General features: G+C 38.5%; 1 protein-coding gene across 4 annotated transcripts in view; it reads left to right on the forward strand.

The window, feature by feature from the left end:
• Positions 1–17233, forward strand: part of NRF1 (nuclear respiratory factor 1) — a 123902-nt gene that overhangs the window by 57629 nt on the left and 49040 nt on the right. For all 4 annotated transcript variants that reach the window (XM_046670396.1, XM_046670394.1, XM_046670397.1 and 1 more), the window contains exons 4-5: positions 1802–1928; positions 6844–6984. In XM_046670396.1, the coding sequence (XP_046526352.1) occupies positions 1802–1928; positions 6844–6984 (268 nt within the window). The remainder of the gene's footprint in view (positions 1–1801; positions 1929–6843; positions 6985–17233) is intronic.

The raw sequence follows: 17233 nt of genomic DNA on the forward strand, positions 1-17233 counted from the left end.
AACCAAGAGTGTGGTATCCTGGAAACCAAATGCAAAAGGTGTTTCAAGAAGAAGGGCATGTGATCAGCTCTGACAAATGCTGCTGACAGGTTGAATAAGGTGCAAACTGACCATTAGATTTAGCAAAATAGAGGTCATGATTGAACTTGACAAGACTGTTTTCAAAGGAGTGGTAAGGATGAAAGGATTGGAGTGTCTTCAAGAGAGAATGGGAAGAAAGGAATTGGAGACAGTGAATATAGACCATTCCTTCAAGGAATGCTGCCAAATTTCTCATTTGGTATGTGGTCCTTTGCTCATTTTTATTTCTTCTGAAGAGTTTGTGGGTTGCATAGAAAGATTATCACACAGGTGTGGTACATGAAGGACTTAATATTTCAACAGGTTGCACAACATGCCTTCATATATGATAAGAAATTTAGTCTGTAAAATCTTCCAGAAGTTTTTTCCTGTGGTATTTTAAATACTGTTTCCAAATTTTCTAGATGTTTATTGGAATGTTGAATCCAAATGGGGTACCAGCTCATGTAAATACTATGTGATGAAAGCTAGAAAATACAGTCTATATTAAGAATGTAAGAAGATTATAAGAAACTGAAGGAAAAACCAGAAAAGTACTTAACAGTAGCTTTCAGCAAACAGAGGGGTTCTATACCACTAGATGGGCAGTTCTTCTCATTTCCTTTAATGACAGTACAGTCAGGGGGAATTAGAATGTATTATTTATAGAAATATCTGGGCGCTGGCCCCGTTGCTGAGTGTTTGAGTTCGTGCACTCTGCTTCAGTGGCCGGGGTTTCACTGGTTTGGATCCTGGGCATATGCCTCACGCCATGCTGAGGCAGCATCCCATGTGGGACAGCCAGGAGGACCTACAGCTGGAATATACAGCTGTGTACTGAGGGGCTTTGGGGGGAAGAAGAAGGGAAAAAAAAAAGATTGGCAACAGATGTTAGTTCAGGTGCCAATCTTAATTAAAAAAAAAATCTTTGCTGTAAAGGGAATAGATACAACAGTACACCCCTTTGGAGAAAGATGGAAAACTTTGTTTTAGATATGTTGGCTTTCCTTCATTTGAATTGGCATGACTCACAGTCCTTTGAAAAGGTAGACTATGTTACCAGAAGAATTATGGAGTATAGAACTTTAAAATAATCTCTCATGATTTCAGAGGGAAAGGACAGTGTTTCTGTTTCATCCAGTGTTGATAGATTTGAAAAAGCTCTTTTACTCCATCCTCATTTGTAAAATACTGCAAGACTAAGAATTAATGTTTATATCACAATGAAAATCTGGAAATGACAACATTTTGGAGTAGTATTTTTTTATAAAATTATGTCAGTGAGACATAAATAAGGACTATATCAGTCAAAGAATTTAGAAGCAGGTCATTTACGCCCCCTTCGTTAAGCATGGAGATGATATAATAAATCTATATGAGGACATCTCAGTAGTAATCTTTATTATCATAAGTAGCAGTAAGAGAAAACTCCCTTGGTGTTGCTAAGATCAGGAAGGATGGTACTCGCTATGTTCAACATAGTGTCCTGGCTGTGTCCTGAGGTAAACCTGTAGTAGATCCTTATATCACTGGGCTAGTCACTGGTCTTTAGGACAAAGGTATGTACATATTTTTGCTGAACAGGATATCAAACCTCACACTCCCTTTTTCACATTTCAGGTAAAAGAAAACATATCTAATCAGAGTAAATTGTCTCAGGTTAAAGTAAATTTTTTGTCTGACTCACTGTAATTTCTATCTTCTTCAACTCTTTCTATTCTCTTTTCATCCTCTGATTCAGGAAACTTCGAGCCACGTTAGATGAATATACTACTCGAGTGGGACAGCAAGCTATTGTCCTCTGTATCTCACCCTCCAAACCCAACCCTGTCTTTAAAGTGTTTGGTGCAGCACCCTTGGAGAATGTGGTAAGGAAATGAACTGTGTTCTCAGATCTGCTTTCTGTGCGTTGTTGTTCACATTCTTTTGATCCTCTTTCTAGCTCTATAGTTATTACTTCTGTCTTCCCCTCATCCAGTGGTGGGAGTAGGGACTAGTTTTCAAACTACTTTATGCAGATCGAAATAAAAAGGATCATTTCTGTTTCTACTTCCTGTAACAAGGTATTTTACCTCACCAGATGCAATGGACAAAAACGGTGTTGTGTTTTTAAGAAACCAGTGCAGAATTTTGTAAGAAAGTTACTGATTTATGTCAGAAACAAAATGGTAGATAATTCCAGGATGTAAACTTCATGAGGCAAACCTGGGAGCATTTTTTGATTGCTAATATTTGAGTTGCATATTTAAAATCTCTTGTATTTCTTCAAAGAATTGATTTAATACTCTGCTTCAATTTTGAAATACAGTTGAATATTTTGATTACATAGCTATCCATAGCTAACTTTATAAAAATAGTATTTTACCATTGCATACTTATACTATGTGAACTACTCTTTGTCTGACCAGAATTACTAGTATAATAGTATGTCCAGATTTAAATTTTATTTGTTTTTATTAGGATAAAATTTATTAGCTTGAAATGACATTTATTAGATTTCTCCCATATTGAATGTAGATATTTCCAGAGTTCGGAGTGGGTAACCAGTTGAGATTTTGTTTGTTGTATTTTTTTGTTTGTTTGGAAGCTTGGTCTTGAGCTAACATGTGTTGCCAATCTTCCTCTTTCTTTTTCTCCCCAAAGCCCCCCAGTACATAGTTGTATATCCTAGTTATAGGTCCTTCTAGTTCTGCTATGTGGGATGCCACCATAGCACGGCTTAATGAGCACTGGTAGGTCTGCACCCAGGATCTGAACTGGCGAACCCCAAGCCACCGAAGTACAGCATGCGAACTCGGCCATGGGGTTGGCCCCATGTTGTATTGGTTTTTTTTCACACACACAAATGTGATTCTCTCCTAAGATTTTTGAATTTTGTTTTGAGTTTTCCCAAAATTCTTGAGGCCTTAGAATAGGATGCACATTAGGACCTTTCCTTAGAAGAATATATAGAAGGCTTCTAGTTTAAGATGATGCCTGATATGTAGTCCTTAGTGTCATGCTGTGGACAAACATGAAATCTGGGCATGTTTTCTCTTCTTCAGTGTTGAAAATTTAAAGGGCCAGCCTGGTGGGGCAGCGGTTAAGTGCGCACGTTCTGCTTCAGCTGCCCAGGGTTTGCTGATTCAGATCCCAGGTGTGGACATGGCACCACTCGGCAAGCCATGCTGTGGTAGGTGTCCCACATATAAAGTAGAGGAAGATGGGCACGGATGTTAGCTCAGGGCCAGTCTTCCTCAGCAAAAAGAGGAGCATTGGTGGCAGATGTTAGCTGAGGGCTAATCTTCCTCAAAAAAAAAATTTTAAATAATATTACTACTACTAATAATAATGTGATCTATGAAAAAGACTCCTGTAGTAGACTCAGAAAAATATCTCTGAAGATTACTCACTGAAAAATCCAAGAGCAGATTTTAGGAAGCTGTTGGAGTCCTCCATAGACTACAAAAAGATGTAGATGCTATGAAACAGGAACAAACAGTCATATGATAGACTAGACTGAGGTAAAAAGCAATAGATATTTTTTCCATTGACTGACATTTGATAAATACAGGCTCAAGAATAAACAGTAGGATTAGAAGCAGAATATGTCTTGCAGAGCACTAAAGTAGAAAAAAACCAAGTCTAAATACGAAAGATAGAAAACAAGAGAAGGAATTAAAAAAACAAAATAAAACAAAGAATAGAACAAAGTAATATAAGTAAGACCAATTAATTCTCTTATAAACCATAAATATAAATGGATTAAACTCTCTTGTTAAAGACAAAGATTTTCTTTCACATTGGAACAAAATCCAAATCAAAACCCAACTCTATTCAAGTTATGTGACATACTTACAGTGATTCACAGATGTTCAAAGTAGGCTGCAAATGATACCATCAAGAAGGTAAAAAGACAGTTCACAGAATGGGAGAAAATATTTGCAAATCATATATCTGATAAAGAACTTAACATAAAGAACTCTTAAAATTCAACAATAAAAGACAACCCACTTGTAAAGTGGCAAAGAATCTGAATAGATATTTCTCTAAAGAAGATACAGAAATGACCAGCAAGCTCACAAGCACTAATGATAAATAATTGTTCATCATTAGGGAAATGAAAATCAAAACCACAATGAGATACCACTTCTCACCCACTGGGATGACTATAATCAAAAAAGGTAGGGGCCGGCCCCACGGCCGAGTGGTTAAGTTCATGTGCCCCACTTTGGTGGCCCAGGGTTTCACCAGTTCGGATCCTGGCCATGGGCCTAGCACCACTCATCAAGCAACGCTGAGGCAGCATCCCACGTAGCAGAACCAGCAGAAGGACCTACAACTAGAATATACAACTATGTACTGGGGGGCTTTGGAAAGAAGTAGTTAAAAAAAACATTGGCAGCAGATGTTAGCTCAGGTGCCAATCTTTAAAAAACAGATGGACAATAATAAATGTTGATGTGGATGTAGATAAATTGGAATCCTCATACATTGCTGTTGAGAATGTTAAATGATACAGCTGCTTTGGAAAACAGTTTGGCCGTTTCTCAAAATATTAAAAGTAGAGTTACTACGTGACCCAGCAATTCTACACCTAGGTTTACCTAAGAGAACTGAAAACAAAACTTATACACACAATGTTCATAGCAGCATTGTTCATAATAGCCACAAAGTGGAACAACCAAAATATCTATCAGCTGATGAATGGATAAATAAAATGCGGTATTATCCATACAATGGAATATTATTCAGCAATAAAAAGGAATGAAATACTGATAAACACTACAGCATGAGTGAACCTTGAAAACATTGTGCTGAATGAAAGAACCTAGTCACAAAAGACCACATGTTGTATGATTCCATTTATATGCAATGTCCAGAAGGCAAATCTATAGAGGCAGAAAGTAGATTAGTGGTTGCCAGGTTGGAGAAGAGGGAGGGAGGAACAGAGAGTGACAGCCAATGGTTATGGAGTTTCATTTAGGGGGGATGAAGTGTTCTAAAATTAGATTATGATGATGCTTGCAGACCCTACAAAAATACTTAAAAAGATTGAATTGTACACTTTAAATGGGTGAATTGTATGGTGTGGTTTTAAGATGTATCCCAGTTTCAGAGGACTAATAAATGTGAAAAAATATGCATCTCAGAATTGATAGATCAAATAGAATTGGAGCACTTGCTGTATAATTCTGGGAAAGTTGCTTAACTTTACTAAGCAAGCTAAGAAATACTGTGGTCACACCTGAAGATGTTTTGTTGTATGTTACTCTGAGGGATGCTCTAAGTGCGTTTTGTTTTTGAAACTCAAGATATTTTTAAGGAAGTGTATAGCACTGATCAGTTTAGCAAAATACCTGGATATGAATTCATAGAATTTTACTGACCCATGAAAATGGCTGAAATTACTTGAAACTAGCTAATAAAATATAAGTCCTTAATATTGCCGTGGTTAACACCAGCTGCTTATGTTACAGTAAATGTTGACAATAATTTTTGAAACTTTCTTTTTTATTAGAAACCAGGATAAAACTGAATCTCTAGAGTGATAATGATTCTACATGTTTGCACTGTTTTTCTTTCATCCCCTTTCTTGTTGATTTATTTGGAAGATTCTGTAGCTACAAAAGTTGTATTTTGTAGCCAGCAATAATTTTTACTTTTCCAGATGATTGAGGTGGAGTATAGGAATCTTTCTTTTTTAATCCTCATAATGAGGTACTTAGATAAGGAAGTGGACTAGACTGATTGAGAGTCTAGTCCCCTTAGCAGAAAACTCAGGACTCAGACATTGTCTTAACTGGGCAAACCTCATTTTCTTTTCCCTTTTTTTCTAAGATAATGGCTTGAGCCTTGAAAGCATTAATTTCCTATCCCATCTTGTCACATTTTCATAATTCCATGGCTTCTTTGTTATTCCCAAAGGTGCCTTCATACCCCTTGTGTATTCTTGCAAGAGAACGAATCTATTATTGTTGGTTGTAGGATCCGGGGTCTGTCTACCGTTTGTGCTCATGGTAGAAGAGTGTGTGCATGTGCAATTGTGCTGCTGTTAAGTTCTCTGTCTTTTGAGACACCTTTCACTGGCAGTGGAGGAAGGAATGGAGTCAGAACAACAATATCTGATTCAGACCTGAGCTTGTCAGAACTACAGAGGCCTCATGGGTTTGAAGTTCACCTCTGACACCAGGGACTCTCTCTGGCCCTGGACCTTACTGATAGTGCCACCTTTGACATCCAGCTACAACATATGCCTCTTGGTTTTTTCCCTGATGCTTTTCAGTCCAGCCTCTCTGCACTTGAATCTCCTGTCTGTTTGGTAGTCTGCCTTTGCAGGAAATTAGCAGCAGTTTCAAGTAGGCTGCTTAGAGGGTTTAGAGACATAGGCCCTTGGTGATCTTGAAAATGATTTTGGCGATTAACGGCCACAACTAGGTTTTATCAAGTGGCCTGGGAAATGCAGAATAATGAATGCCATTCCTATTAGATCTGGAACAGGTGCTAGGGCCGGCCTTGACCAAGAAAATGTGATTTTTAACTGAGAAGCAGTATTTCTGTAAAACTTTTTCCACTGGCTCTTTTGTACTGTTACCTGTAATTTCATCATCTTTTCATTTAATTCTGTTCAATGTGATGTCTTTGGGGCCAGTGAGTATTTTTATCTGCTAGTTGTAGATGTGTTTGTTCTTAGGGCTCTGCACTCGCTGAGGGAAGCCAGCTCCACCCATTCTCTGGTTGCTTGGCACCAACCCTCCTTGGTTGTTGGGCATCTTGTTTACTTCTGCCCTTAATTCCCTGCAGGTGCGTAAGTACAAGAGCATGATCCTGGAAGACCTGGAGTCTGCCCTGGCAGAACACGCCCCTGCGCCACAGGAGGTTAACTCAGAGCTGCCGCCTCTCACCATCGATGGAATTCCAGTCTCTGTGGACAAAATGACCCAGGTAAGGGGCGGGAAGTGAGGAGGAGACACAGAGACAAGTGGCAATGGTGTGGGCGGGCTTCAGATCACTTTGTTTAGTTTCATCCTTAGTGATACCACCAGAGTGAGATGCAGGCTGGAGTCTTATAGTGAAACAGTTGCAGCCTTGGAAAAGAAAATGTAGTGCCAGGAGAACGTGCCCAGCCAAGGATATGGATGTGGTCCCCTCCTTCTGTTGGCAGTTTTTTCCTTTCATTTGGGCCCTTGGGTTGGATAAAGACACTTTTAGCTGGAGTTGGTTTGGACAGGAGACTGTTAGGACTTTGAATCACAATCAAATGGAGCAAGTAAACTTTTAGTCTTTTTTGCGCTGAGGTGCTCCTCTTTCTGTGTAAATTCTGAATACCACCACACTATTGCCAAGGAAGGCTCCCCTCTCCAGGGAATAAGAATACAAAACTCCGAAGGACACTCTCTTGAGTCATTGCTTCCTTCTTCTTCCTTTGAGAGGGAAGTCAAAATATACTTAGCCTGATAAATCAGCATACCTCATGAATTTGCTGAGACTGTCCCTTTTAAATTTTTTTAGCTTTACAAGTGACAGCTTGATCAAGATCAATTGCTTTTTTTATAACAAATCTCCACCTTATTTCTTTATTAATGTACTTCTGTCCTGCTAAATTCAGTTGTGAGTTTTCTTTCCTTATCTTATTCAATATTCCAGCAGCATTTAACACAACTAATTATCCCTTCCTTCTTAAAACACTTTCTTCATTCCATTTCAGAGACCTCACTCTCCTGAATATCCTCCTGCCTCACTGGGTGCTCCCTTTCAGCTCTTCTGCTGGCACCTCCCCCAATCTTGGCATGTCCCAGGGTTCCATCTTTAGTTTCTCTCTAGGTGATCTCATCCTGTCTTAATATCCCATCTATATGCTGTTTATACCCCAGCTTATACCACTATTAGTTCAGGACCTAATGTGCCCCAAACAGAACCTTTAATTGCCTCCACTCTCTACTCCAAATCTGTTCCTCCCCTAGTATGCTCCAGATCAGTTAATAGCACTACCATCCATTTGGTCATCCAAGTCCCAGCATAGGAATAATCCTTGATTTCCCTGTTTTGCCCTCACTCCGCCACCAAGCACGCCTAATCCACTAGTAAGTCATGTCAGTTCACTTCTGAAATATACCCTGAATCTGACCATTCTTCTCAGTTCCCATTACCACCTTAGCCCAAGCCTTTAGCATCTCTCACATAGACTATTTCAGTTGATCAATTCCATTGATCTCCTGAATGTCACTCTTGCTCTGCTGCAGTCCATGCTCCACAGAGCAGAAATTTTTAAAAGAACTTAGATCATATCACCCTCTTGTTTAAGCCTTCAATGGCTTTCCACTTTTCCTAGAATCAAATCAGAGTCTGCCATGGCCTCTGAGGCCCTGTCTAATCTGGCCTCTTCCAATCTCATTTCTGTTTCTCCCCCTCAGTCACTGTGCTCCAACCAAACGGGCCCTGTTTCTTTTTGTCAGACCCTCCCGATTCCTTCTTTCACTTTTGCTGTTACCTCTGCCTGCAACATTAGTCTCCCAGATCATTGCATGATTGACCTCATCTTATTCAAAGTCTAGCTCAGATATCACCTCCTGAGACAAGCCTTTCTTTCTTTTTTTTGAGGAAGATTAGCCCTGAGCTAACATCTGCTGCCAATCCTCCTCTTTTTGCTGAGGAAGACTGGCCCTAAGCTAATATCCGTGCCCATCTTCCTCCACTTTATATGTGGGACGCCTGCTACATACAGCATGGCTTGCCGAGCGGTGCCATGTCCGCACTGGGGATCCAAACCAGTGAACCCCAGGCCGCCGAAGCAAAATGTGTGAACTTAACTACTGTGCCACTAGGCTGACCCTGAGACAAGCCTTTCTTGATTATCCTGTCTAATGAAGCTTTCTTCTTGCTACCAAGTCATTGTCTAATACTTCCCCTATTTTATTATCTTTGTAACACTTATCACTACCTTAAATTATCTGATTCATTAACTTTTATGCTTGTTTGTGGTCTGTCTCTCCACCTGGAATTTGAGAGCAGGGATTTAGTTTCTATTCTTCACTGCTGTCCAGTACAGCTGCCTGGCACCTAAATGACATCTGTATTCTAAATAATACTCAGTATCTGTTCAGTAAGTGACCTAAAGGTCAGAGCAAGATTGGATCCAGTATAGTGGGTAACTGGATTGCAAGTCTCTGGAGTGGGTGTCCTCTTGGTGCAGACATTGATGCCGCTGCTCAGGAGGGGGCGCTTTGCTTCCTCCTAAGTCTGAACCAGTAGCTTGCTCTGACATGATACAACATTTTGTAAATATAAACTAAGTTGTGATCTTTTGCTTAGTGAATTCAGAGATCTTTCTGTGGACACTTGAGGGATCTCTAAATAATGGTTCAAAAGAGAAAGCATTATCTAAACTTTTTTCCTGTCATACCTGCTATTCTGTCCCTAGGGCCATTCTTACTGGTTAAAGAAACCATAAGGTGAATTTTTTTACCTGATTGATGAAAAGAATCTACTCTATATCTCAGATATAAAGTACACCTAATGCTGACTAAGCTTCTGATTAAGAATACTATGTTAGGTAGACTCCTCTCCTGTGATGGGCATTTTTTCCTTTTTGGTCATGTTTCATGTGTTAGGTTGAAATAATCTGTGGTTTTGATCATATTAAATCATCATGGATACTGATAATTTTGAAAATTGGTGATAGCCACAGAAGTCAGAGCAAACAGTTTAAGTATCATGTTGGAGGTAAAACATTTGAAACTGTATGTTTTCCATTTTCATGAAATATGCACTAAGTAGAGCTCGATGCAGTTGTGGATCCAAGGGCAACTGGTACTCGAGTCATAGATCAGACTCAGAGTGACTTTGTTGGAGGCATGTATTTTCTTTATCGTCGTACATTCCCTCCTTTCCCTTCTCACCACAGATGATGACTAAAGAATAATACATAACAAATAAAACAAAAACAAACAAATGGTGAGGAGGACTGAGCAGGTTGATGAAAAACCCAGCTCCCAATCAAATGGGAATTTCTGAGTTTGGATCCTGGGTTCCCCTTCCCCTAATCTTTTTGTTGTTGTTGTATTTTATTTTGTTTTCCTCAGATACTTTCTTCTTAATGTGAGCCAAATACCTTTTTTTCCCCTAATTGATCCTATAGCCTTTCACTATTAATATTAGTAAAAGTGGGGTTTTATTTCAAACCAAACCTAGATAGGCAAGGGTCTGGGATACAGCACTTTAATCCACTGTCAACAGAAATGTGCGTTGGTGCAGTTGTTCCAGAGGGCGGGCTGGCATGCACATCAAAATTTAAATGTGCATCATGCCCTCCAAGTAAGCAAAGATGTATGTTCATGGCAGCGTTTACAATAGGAAAATCTGGGAACAATGAGATTGAATAAATTACAGTAGTGGTGTTTAGAGTTTACGTGGAAAGAACAGCTTAGCCCAGAAGAGACTAGAAGTTTACTATTCAGTGAACTATTAGACACTAAAAATGATGGTTTGCTCTCTCTTGATGTGGAATGATACTTGTGGGATAAGTTAAAAACTGGTTGTAAAATAGCATTTCTTACATCCTCTAATTTGAGGGGTTTGGGGCTTTATTTTTGCTTCTTTTTGGGGGCTAGATTTTTTTTCAGGGAATGCAGAATTGAGTTAATCGATCTCATTTGTTTAAAACATGCACACAAAACTTGCCTGTGTGCGTGTGTGTGTGTAAAACTTTAGAGAGATGTACACCCAGATGTTAACAGTGATTATCCATGCATGATGGCATTATGAGTGATTTTCATTTTCTTTGTTTAATAAGCATGAATTACTTTTATAACCATAGAAACGCAAAACGTATTTTCATATTTTATATTTAAACTTGAATTTTTTTAAAGTACAAGTTTGATAATGTTTCTGCTTTGTTTCTTCCAAAAATTACTTTTCTTTATGTTCGGGTAAAGATGTCAACAACTCTTTTTTTCTCTCTCTTATTTTTCTCTTCTATAGCTACTATGTGTTGGAAAGCACAGTGCTAAGTTCTTTACAGGGGTATCTCATTTAATACTTACCTGCCAGAATATATATATGTATATATAATTCCTATTTTACAGTCGAGGAAGCAGAGCTCAGATATACTCTGTAGCCATAAAGGACAAGGTAAATTTAATGGGACACCAATTTTGGAGTTCAGACCATACGGATAATTCGTGACTTCCTTGAAGTGGTAAAATTCCAGAATTGTGAAAGTGTGCTGTAATAGAGATGGGCTTGGGTTGACCAGACAGCTCTATTAATGAGCTTATCTGTTCCAAATGCTATGGAAATGACTGATGTTTATACTGATGACCCTAACTTACAAATATAATGCTATATACAACCCTAAGATAAGTTCTGAATCATCCAAAGAGAGTAAATTATATTCAATATTGTTCTAATGCTATCATGTGTTTCATTATTTTAGTTCTTTACATATTAGAAAGTTAGCACAGTTTATTAGAATCAGAACATCTAGTCTGTAGCCCCTATTCTACTACATATTAGCCCTGGTTCTCAATTTCATCTTCTGAAAGTGAGAATAATATATGCCCTCCTACCTTATGGAGTCAGAGGAAGAAAAAGTGAGATATTAGATGAGAAAGTGCTTTGGAAATGAACACATCACACAAAGATATGATTACTAACTTTCAGGTCTAATTATATATGCTACCTATATTAACTTTTGAATAGCTGTTCTCACCCATTTTTCACTTAGAGAATGTTAATGAACCTAGAATTTTTATTTTGCTCAGCAATGAAGTGAGACAGTACGGATGACAATATATTGAAAAATTGAGGCATAAAGAGAGAACAATTTATGAAGCAAGCTAGTAATGAACAGAAATAGAATTTAGGGTTGAGTCTATATTGCTTGTGTTTTCTTCTCTCTCTCTCATTTTTTTTTCTATAAAACTATATTGTGATCATCACTCAGGTTATTTCAGCTAATCTGCGCTAAACATTTATTACTTTAAAAGAATTTCTTGTTCTAAGAAATTTTCTCCTACATAGATTGAAATTCCATATAACAGTATCTTAAGTTCTGTGTGAACTGAACTGGTTCTTTTAGGAAGCAACTCTAGTTTTGTTTTTTATTTGTTTCTTTTATTTTTTGGTAAAAGTATAACTATATTAGTAAATAGAATGTTTACCTGAAAAATGTATGTTGTTACATTATAAATATATCTTGATCCTGATAAAGTCTTTTTTGTGTGTATGGTAAGAAACAGAGCTCTGTAGAATTTTTAGTGATATAATGAAAACTTGAATTTCTAGGCACCTTAAAGAATAGTGGCTAGAACTTATCCTGTATCTGCTTCTTCCTTGCATAAGAATTGAAAGAGATTGAGGTAAGGCTTAGCAGAACAAGTCATTAATTGGGTGTAGATTCTGCAATCCCAGAATTCATTTACAATGAAATAATGAAGTCATCTTTTTCAAAGATTTTGAAAGCCAGGTTAGCAAAATTTTCTAGGATAGTTCAGACCAGAGACCAGAGGATGGGCTAAATCATGCTTCTCAAACTTCAGTGTGCATAGGAATCACCTGAGAGTTTTGTTTGTTTAAATGCAGATTGTGAATCAATAGGTCTGGAGTGGGACCTAAGATTCTCCCTTCTAGCAAGCTCCCAGGTGATGCCACTGCTGCTGTTCCTAGATACTTTGAGGAATTACATCGTTTCTTGAAGAGTCTTTAAGCAATAATTACAATTTTGCTAGTAGAAAATCATTTCTGCTCTTTACCCCACTTGAGCCCTATAGGATTTTCTTTTTCTTAGGAAGATGTAAATCCTTTTGGAATTTGTGTTAGAAGAGATCCAGGCAAAGATTATAAATATCTCTGGAAAGACCAGTGTGGTGTTATTGGTTAAAATCCACTCCTTTTCCCTTCTTCCATCCCTCTCCCGGCTTGAACTTTCTGTCCTCCTCTTACTCTTGTTGGCACAGTCTTTGTTGCTTCAATATTCCCTTAGAGCGATGATGCAACAGGATAGTAATTCTTCACCAGTTTTCAGGGAAACCTTCAGAAACATTCAGCACAGTGATTGCCTCATTAGGAAGAACTTATTCACAGGGTTTGACATGTTTTACTTAGAAAACTTTCATCACTTATCAATTTAGCTTTTCTGAGTGTTTTGCTTTGGCTACCCAAAGAGTAGAAAATTATGCTAAGTAAAATAAGGCAGACACAAAGGACCAATATTGTGTCATTCCACTTTTATGAGATATCTAGAATCACAAATTTATAGAGACAGAAAGTAGAAGAGAAGTTACTGGGGTCTGGAGGAAGTAGGAATGGGGAGCTATTGTTTAATGGGTACAGAGTTTCTGTTTGAGATGATAATGAATAAGTTCTGGAAATAGATAATGGTGCTGGTTGTACAACATTGTACAATCATTCATGCCACTGAATACACATTAAATGGTAAATTTTATGTTATGTATATTTTACCACAATTAAAAAAATTTTTTTAAGATAAAGGGCTGGATAAAAAGTATTTTAGTTCAGTGATCCTCAAACTTGGCTGCACAATAGAATCACCTAAAGAATTTAAAATCATAGTGCCCAGGCCACACTTCAGACCAATTAAATCAGAGTCTTTGGGGTTGAGATCCAGGCACCTGTAGTGTTTAAACTCCCCAGGCAATTCCAGTGTGCAACCAACTTTGAGAACCGCTGTTCTAGATAACAGTTCCAAACTGCTGCTCCTTACCATAGTGTCAGAATCTATATGCAAAGTAGGTTTTTCTTACTGTTTAAAATGATTAAAAAAAAAGTGTTTATGCATATGATGCTGTTCTACACTTTGTAAATATTAGGTAAGCAGGATGAGATTAAGAGAATATAAAGATAACAAAAACATTGGATGTTCTTAAATAGAACAGAACATATTTTGAGTAGAGTAAAAGAATAAGAGTATATTCAAGAATACTAATAGAAGTGAATAGGCATATAAATTCCATATCCAGGATACAACAAGAACAGGGGAAAATATTTGCAAATTATATGACAGAATTAATATCTAGAACAGATGAATATTTTATTCAAATTAATAAGAAAAAGATAATTAGAAAAATAAGCAAAGCATTATGAACAGTTCACCAAAAGGAAAAAAATCAGTAAACATATAAAAAGATTCTGAACCTCACTAGTAGTGAAAATTAAAATAAACCATTTCCCCCACTTCCGATGAGCCAAAATAAGAAAGCTCAGTAATAAAAATGTGAGGGAGAGTGTGAAAAATGTGTATTGTCCTGCACTGTTGGTGGGAGTGGGATTGGCAGAGTCTTTTCTGAGAACACTTGGCAGTATCTATTAAAATGTTAAATGCATATACCCTTACCCAAATTCCACTTTTCTGCTAGAGAAGTACTCACGTTTGCACAAAGAAGCGTGTACAAGCACTGTAAGCAATCTAAATGTTTATCACTAGGAGAATGGTTAAATAAAATGGAAAATCTATACCATGGAGACCAGGCAACTATTCTTTTTTAAATGAGATTATTCTAGTTTTAGTACTGTGAGATCTCCCTGACAAAATATTGAGTGGAAAAAGTGAGTTATGGTAAAATGTGTACAATATGGTACCATTTGGGGGGGGGGTTCCATCACGTAAAACTGTGCCTCTCCGGCGTATATTTATGCAAATGCATAGAATTTGGCCTATAAGGAGGGGCCTTTATTAAACTAATGCCTCTAGACAGGTGACTGGATTGGGGGAGAGTGGATGGAAAAGAGGACTTTGACTTTATCTGCATTATTTAAGTTTTTGCTCAAGAGTACAACTGGAATAAGCTAGAAGGAACTGACCTATCTGAGACTCCTTCAAAAGAGAAGGTAGAATTTTTTTTTTTTTTTTTAATGAGGAAGATTAGCCCTGAGCTAACATTTGCAGTCAATCCTCCTCTTTCTGCTGAGAAAGACTGGCCCTGGGCTAACATCCATGCCCATCTTCCTCTACCCCATATGTGGGACGCCTACCGCTTGGCCTACATGGTGTGCCAAGCGGTGCCATGTCCACACCCGGGATCCAAAACGGCGAACCCCAGGCTGCTGAAGCAGAACATGTGCACCTAACCACTGTGCCACTGGGCCAGCCCCGAGAAGGTAGAATTTTAAGAGCATATTTTTTTTTTAAGATTTTAGTTTTTCCTCTTTCTCCCAAAGCCCCCCCCCATACATAGTTGTGTATTTTTAGTTGTGGGTCCTTCCAGTTGTGGCATGTGGGACGCTGCCCCAGCTTAGCCTGACGAGTGGTGCCATGTCCGCACCCAAGACTCGAACCAGCGAAATCCAGGGCCGCCGAAGCAGAGCATGAACCCAACCTCTTGGCCACAGGCCGGACCCTAAGAGCATTTTGATTAATGAGAGGGAGACAGTTTGATAGGTTGATGCGTGTGGAGATAGAGAAGCAGAAGTGTTGGCTTGAGAGAGAGTCTCCAAGTAGTATCTTCGTTGGCTGTCCCTCGAATTCTCTAAACCTATCTTTCCTTCCAAACTTGTTCTTCCCATGTTTCTATGGGAATGTGTTTTATGGGAAAATGAGATGAAGAGAAGCCAGTGTTTCTGCTGGCACTACTAGGGAATGAGGATATAGGATTGGTGTTTCTATAACGGAAATCCACTTTCATTATTGCTATGATGAGGGGTCAGTGGTACAAATAATTCCAAATAGTGAGCAAAAAAATCTTTTTCTTTTGCTTTCTAATGCCGTTTAAATATCCATGTGAATGTAATTGGGTTTGTCAACTTGGAAATTCATAGTTTTAAATTAAAATAATGAAGGCAACAGTCTGAAAATTCTTCAGTTTTCCTTCCTTGCCACATTCCTGTTTTCCAATAGGCTGTAGAAAATATTGCCTTTCAATGTGGTTTGATTTCAGCTGCCTTCTCTTTAAATTTATTATGTATTCTCTTGCCTCTTCAGTAAAGGTGGAGTTGGCAAACATTTTGGTTTGAAAGGTCTTTTCTTGGTAACTGAACCTAAGTGGACTTGAGGAGCTTCAAAATCCCTAGACTCAGGGACTGCAGAGCAAAGGCAGAGGAGCGAGAGGAGAAGGGTATTCGGGAAGGTACGAGGGTAATGCATCGTTGGGCAGCAAAGACTTAACTGAATGTACAAGTGGAAAATTTCTAACATAGTGAGAAGTATTGTTTCATTTTGACTGGTTTTAGAGTTTTAGAAAATCATTTCTTTAAAACCATCTGTGGTTTCCACATAATCTTTACTTTTGACTGCCACTGGCATGAATTTGATCTCTTTTTCCTTTGCTGAAGGTACCCTGGAAAGAGTGGTATTTTCTACTCTTTTCTGGCTTGAGCTGGGTTTAGTGATCAAGCTGGGCACTTTAAGCCCATATAGAGCCCTAAATCAGAATGAGAGGCTGGGAGAGCGTGCTGCAGCCCAATTAAAGGACAGCATGAGAGGGTAGGCTTTGCCTTTGCTGATCCTGTTGATTGTCTCCCCTGTGGATTAAAGACAAACCTTCCTTAACAAGCACATTGGGTAGCTTGGGTTTCCAGAACTCTCCAGGACCAGTAATTAATCCAACTGGTAATGAGAGCACTGTGCTGAATTCTGGAAAGGAATCACTTAACTCTTTCTATACTGGACAGCTCATTTTCCCTTATTAATAGTCCCTTTGGCCTTAACCAAAATATACAAAGCTTACTCTAGAAGTAGTCAAAATGTATTTCACAAGGAACGTGGGACTTGCTGGGTGTTAAGGGATGAGCAGTAGCATTGGAATAGTAGCTTGTGAAAGTGGTCCAGTAAGGGGCACAAATCAAAAGGCATAGAAGCAGGAATGAGCTCAGCTGTTCATAAGACAGTACAGAGACTTACCTAATGAGGACCAAGGCTGCCTGGCGGAAATTAGTGGGAACTGAATGTAGTGGGACACCAAATTGTGGCATGCCAGAAAAGCTAGACAGAAGAGTCTAGTTTAGTCGCTAGTAGTAAAAGGCCCTTTGAAGGTTTTTGAACATTTTAGCTGTGTAGCATTTAGGGAAACCTGTCTGTCAAAGGATATGTAGAATGAGGACGAGAGGGGAGAATTTGGAGTTCCACAAGAAAGCCAACTAGAAGGATACACTAGCTTTGGGCTAGGAAGTGGGGATGCAGGTGGGACTGGAGAAGAGGGGGTGAATGCCAAGACATTTCAAAGAAAGAATTGAACTTGCA

Source organism: Equus quagga, chromosome 8, assembly GCF_021613505.1.
Source record: "Equus quagga isolate Etosha38 chromosome 8, UCLA_HA_Equagga_1.0, whole genome shotgun sequence".
NCBI lineage: Eukaryota > Metazoa > Chordata > Mammalia > Perissodactyla > Equidae > Equus > Equus quagga.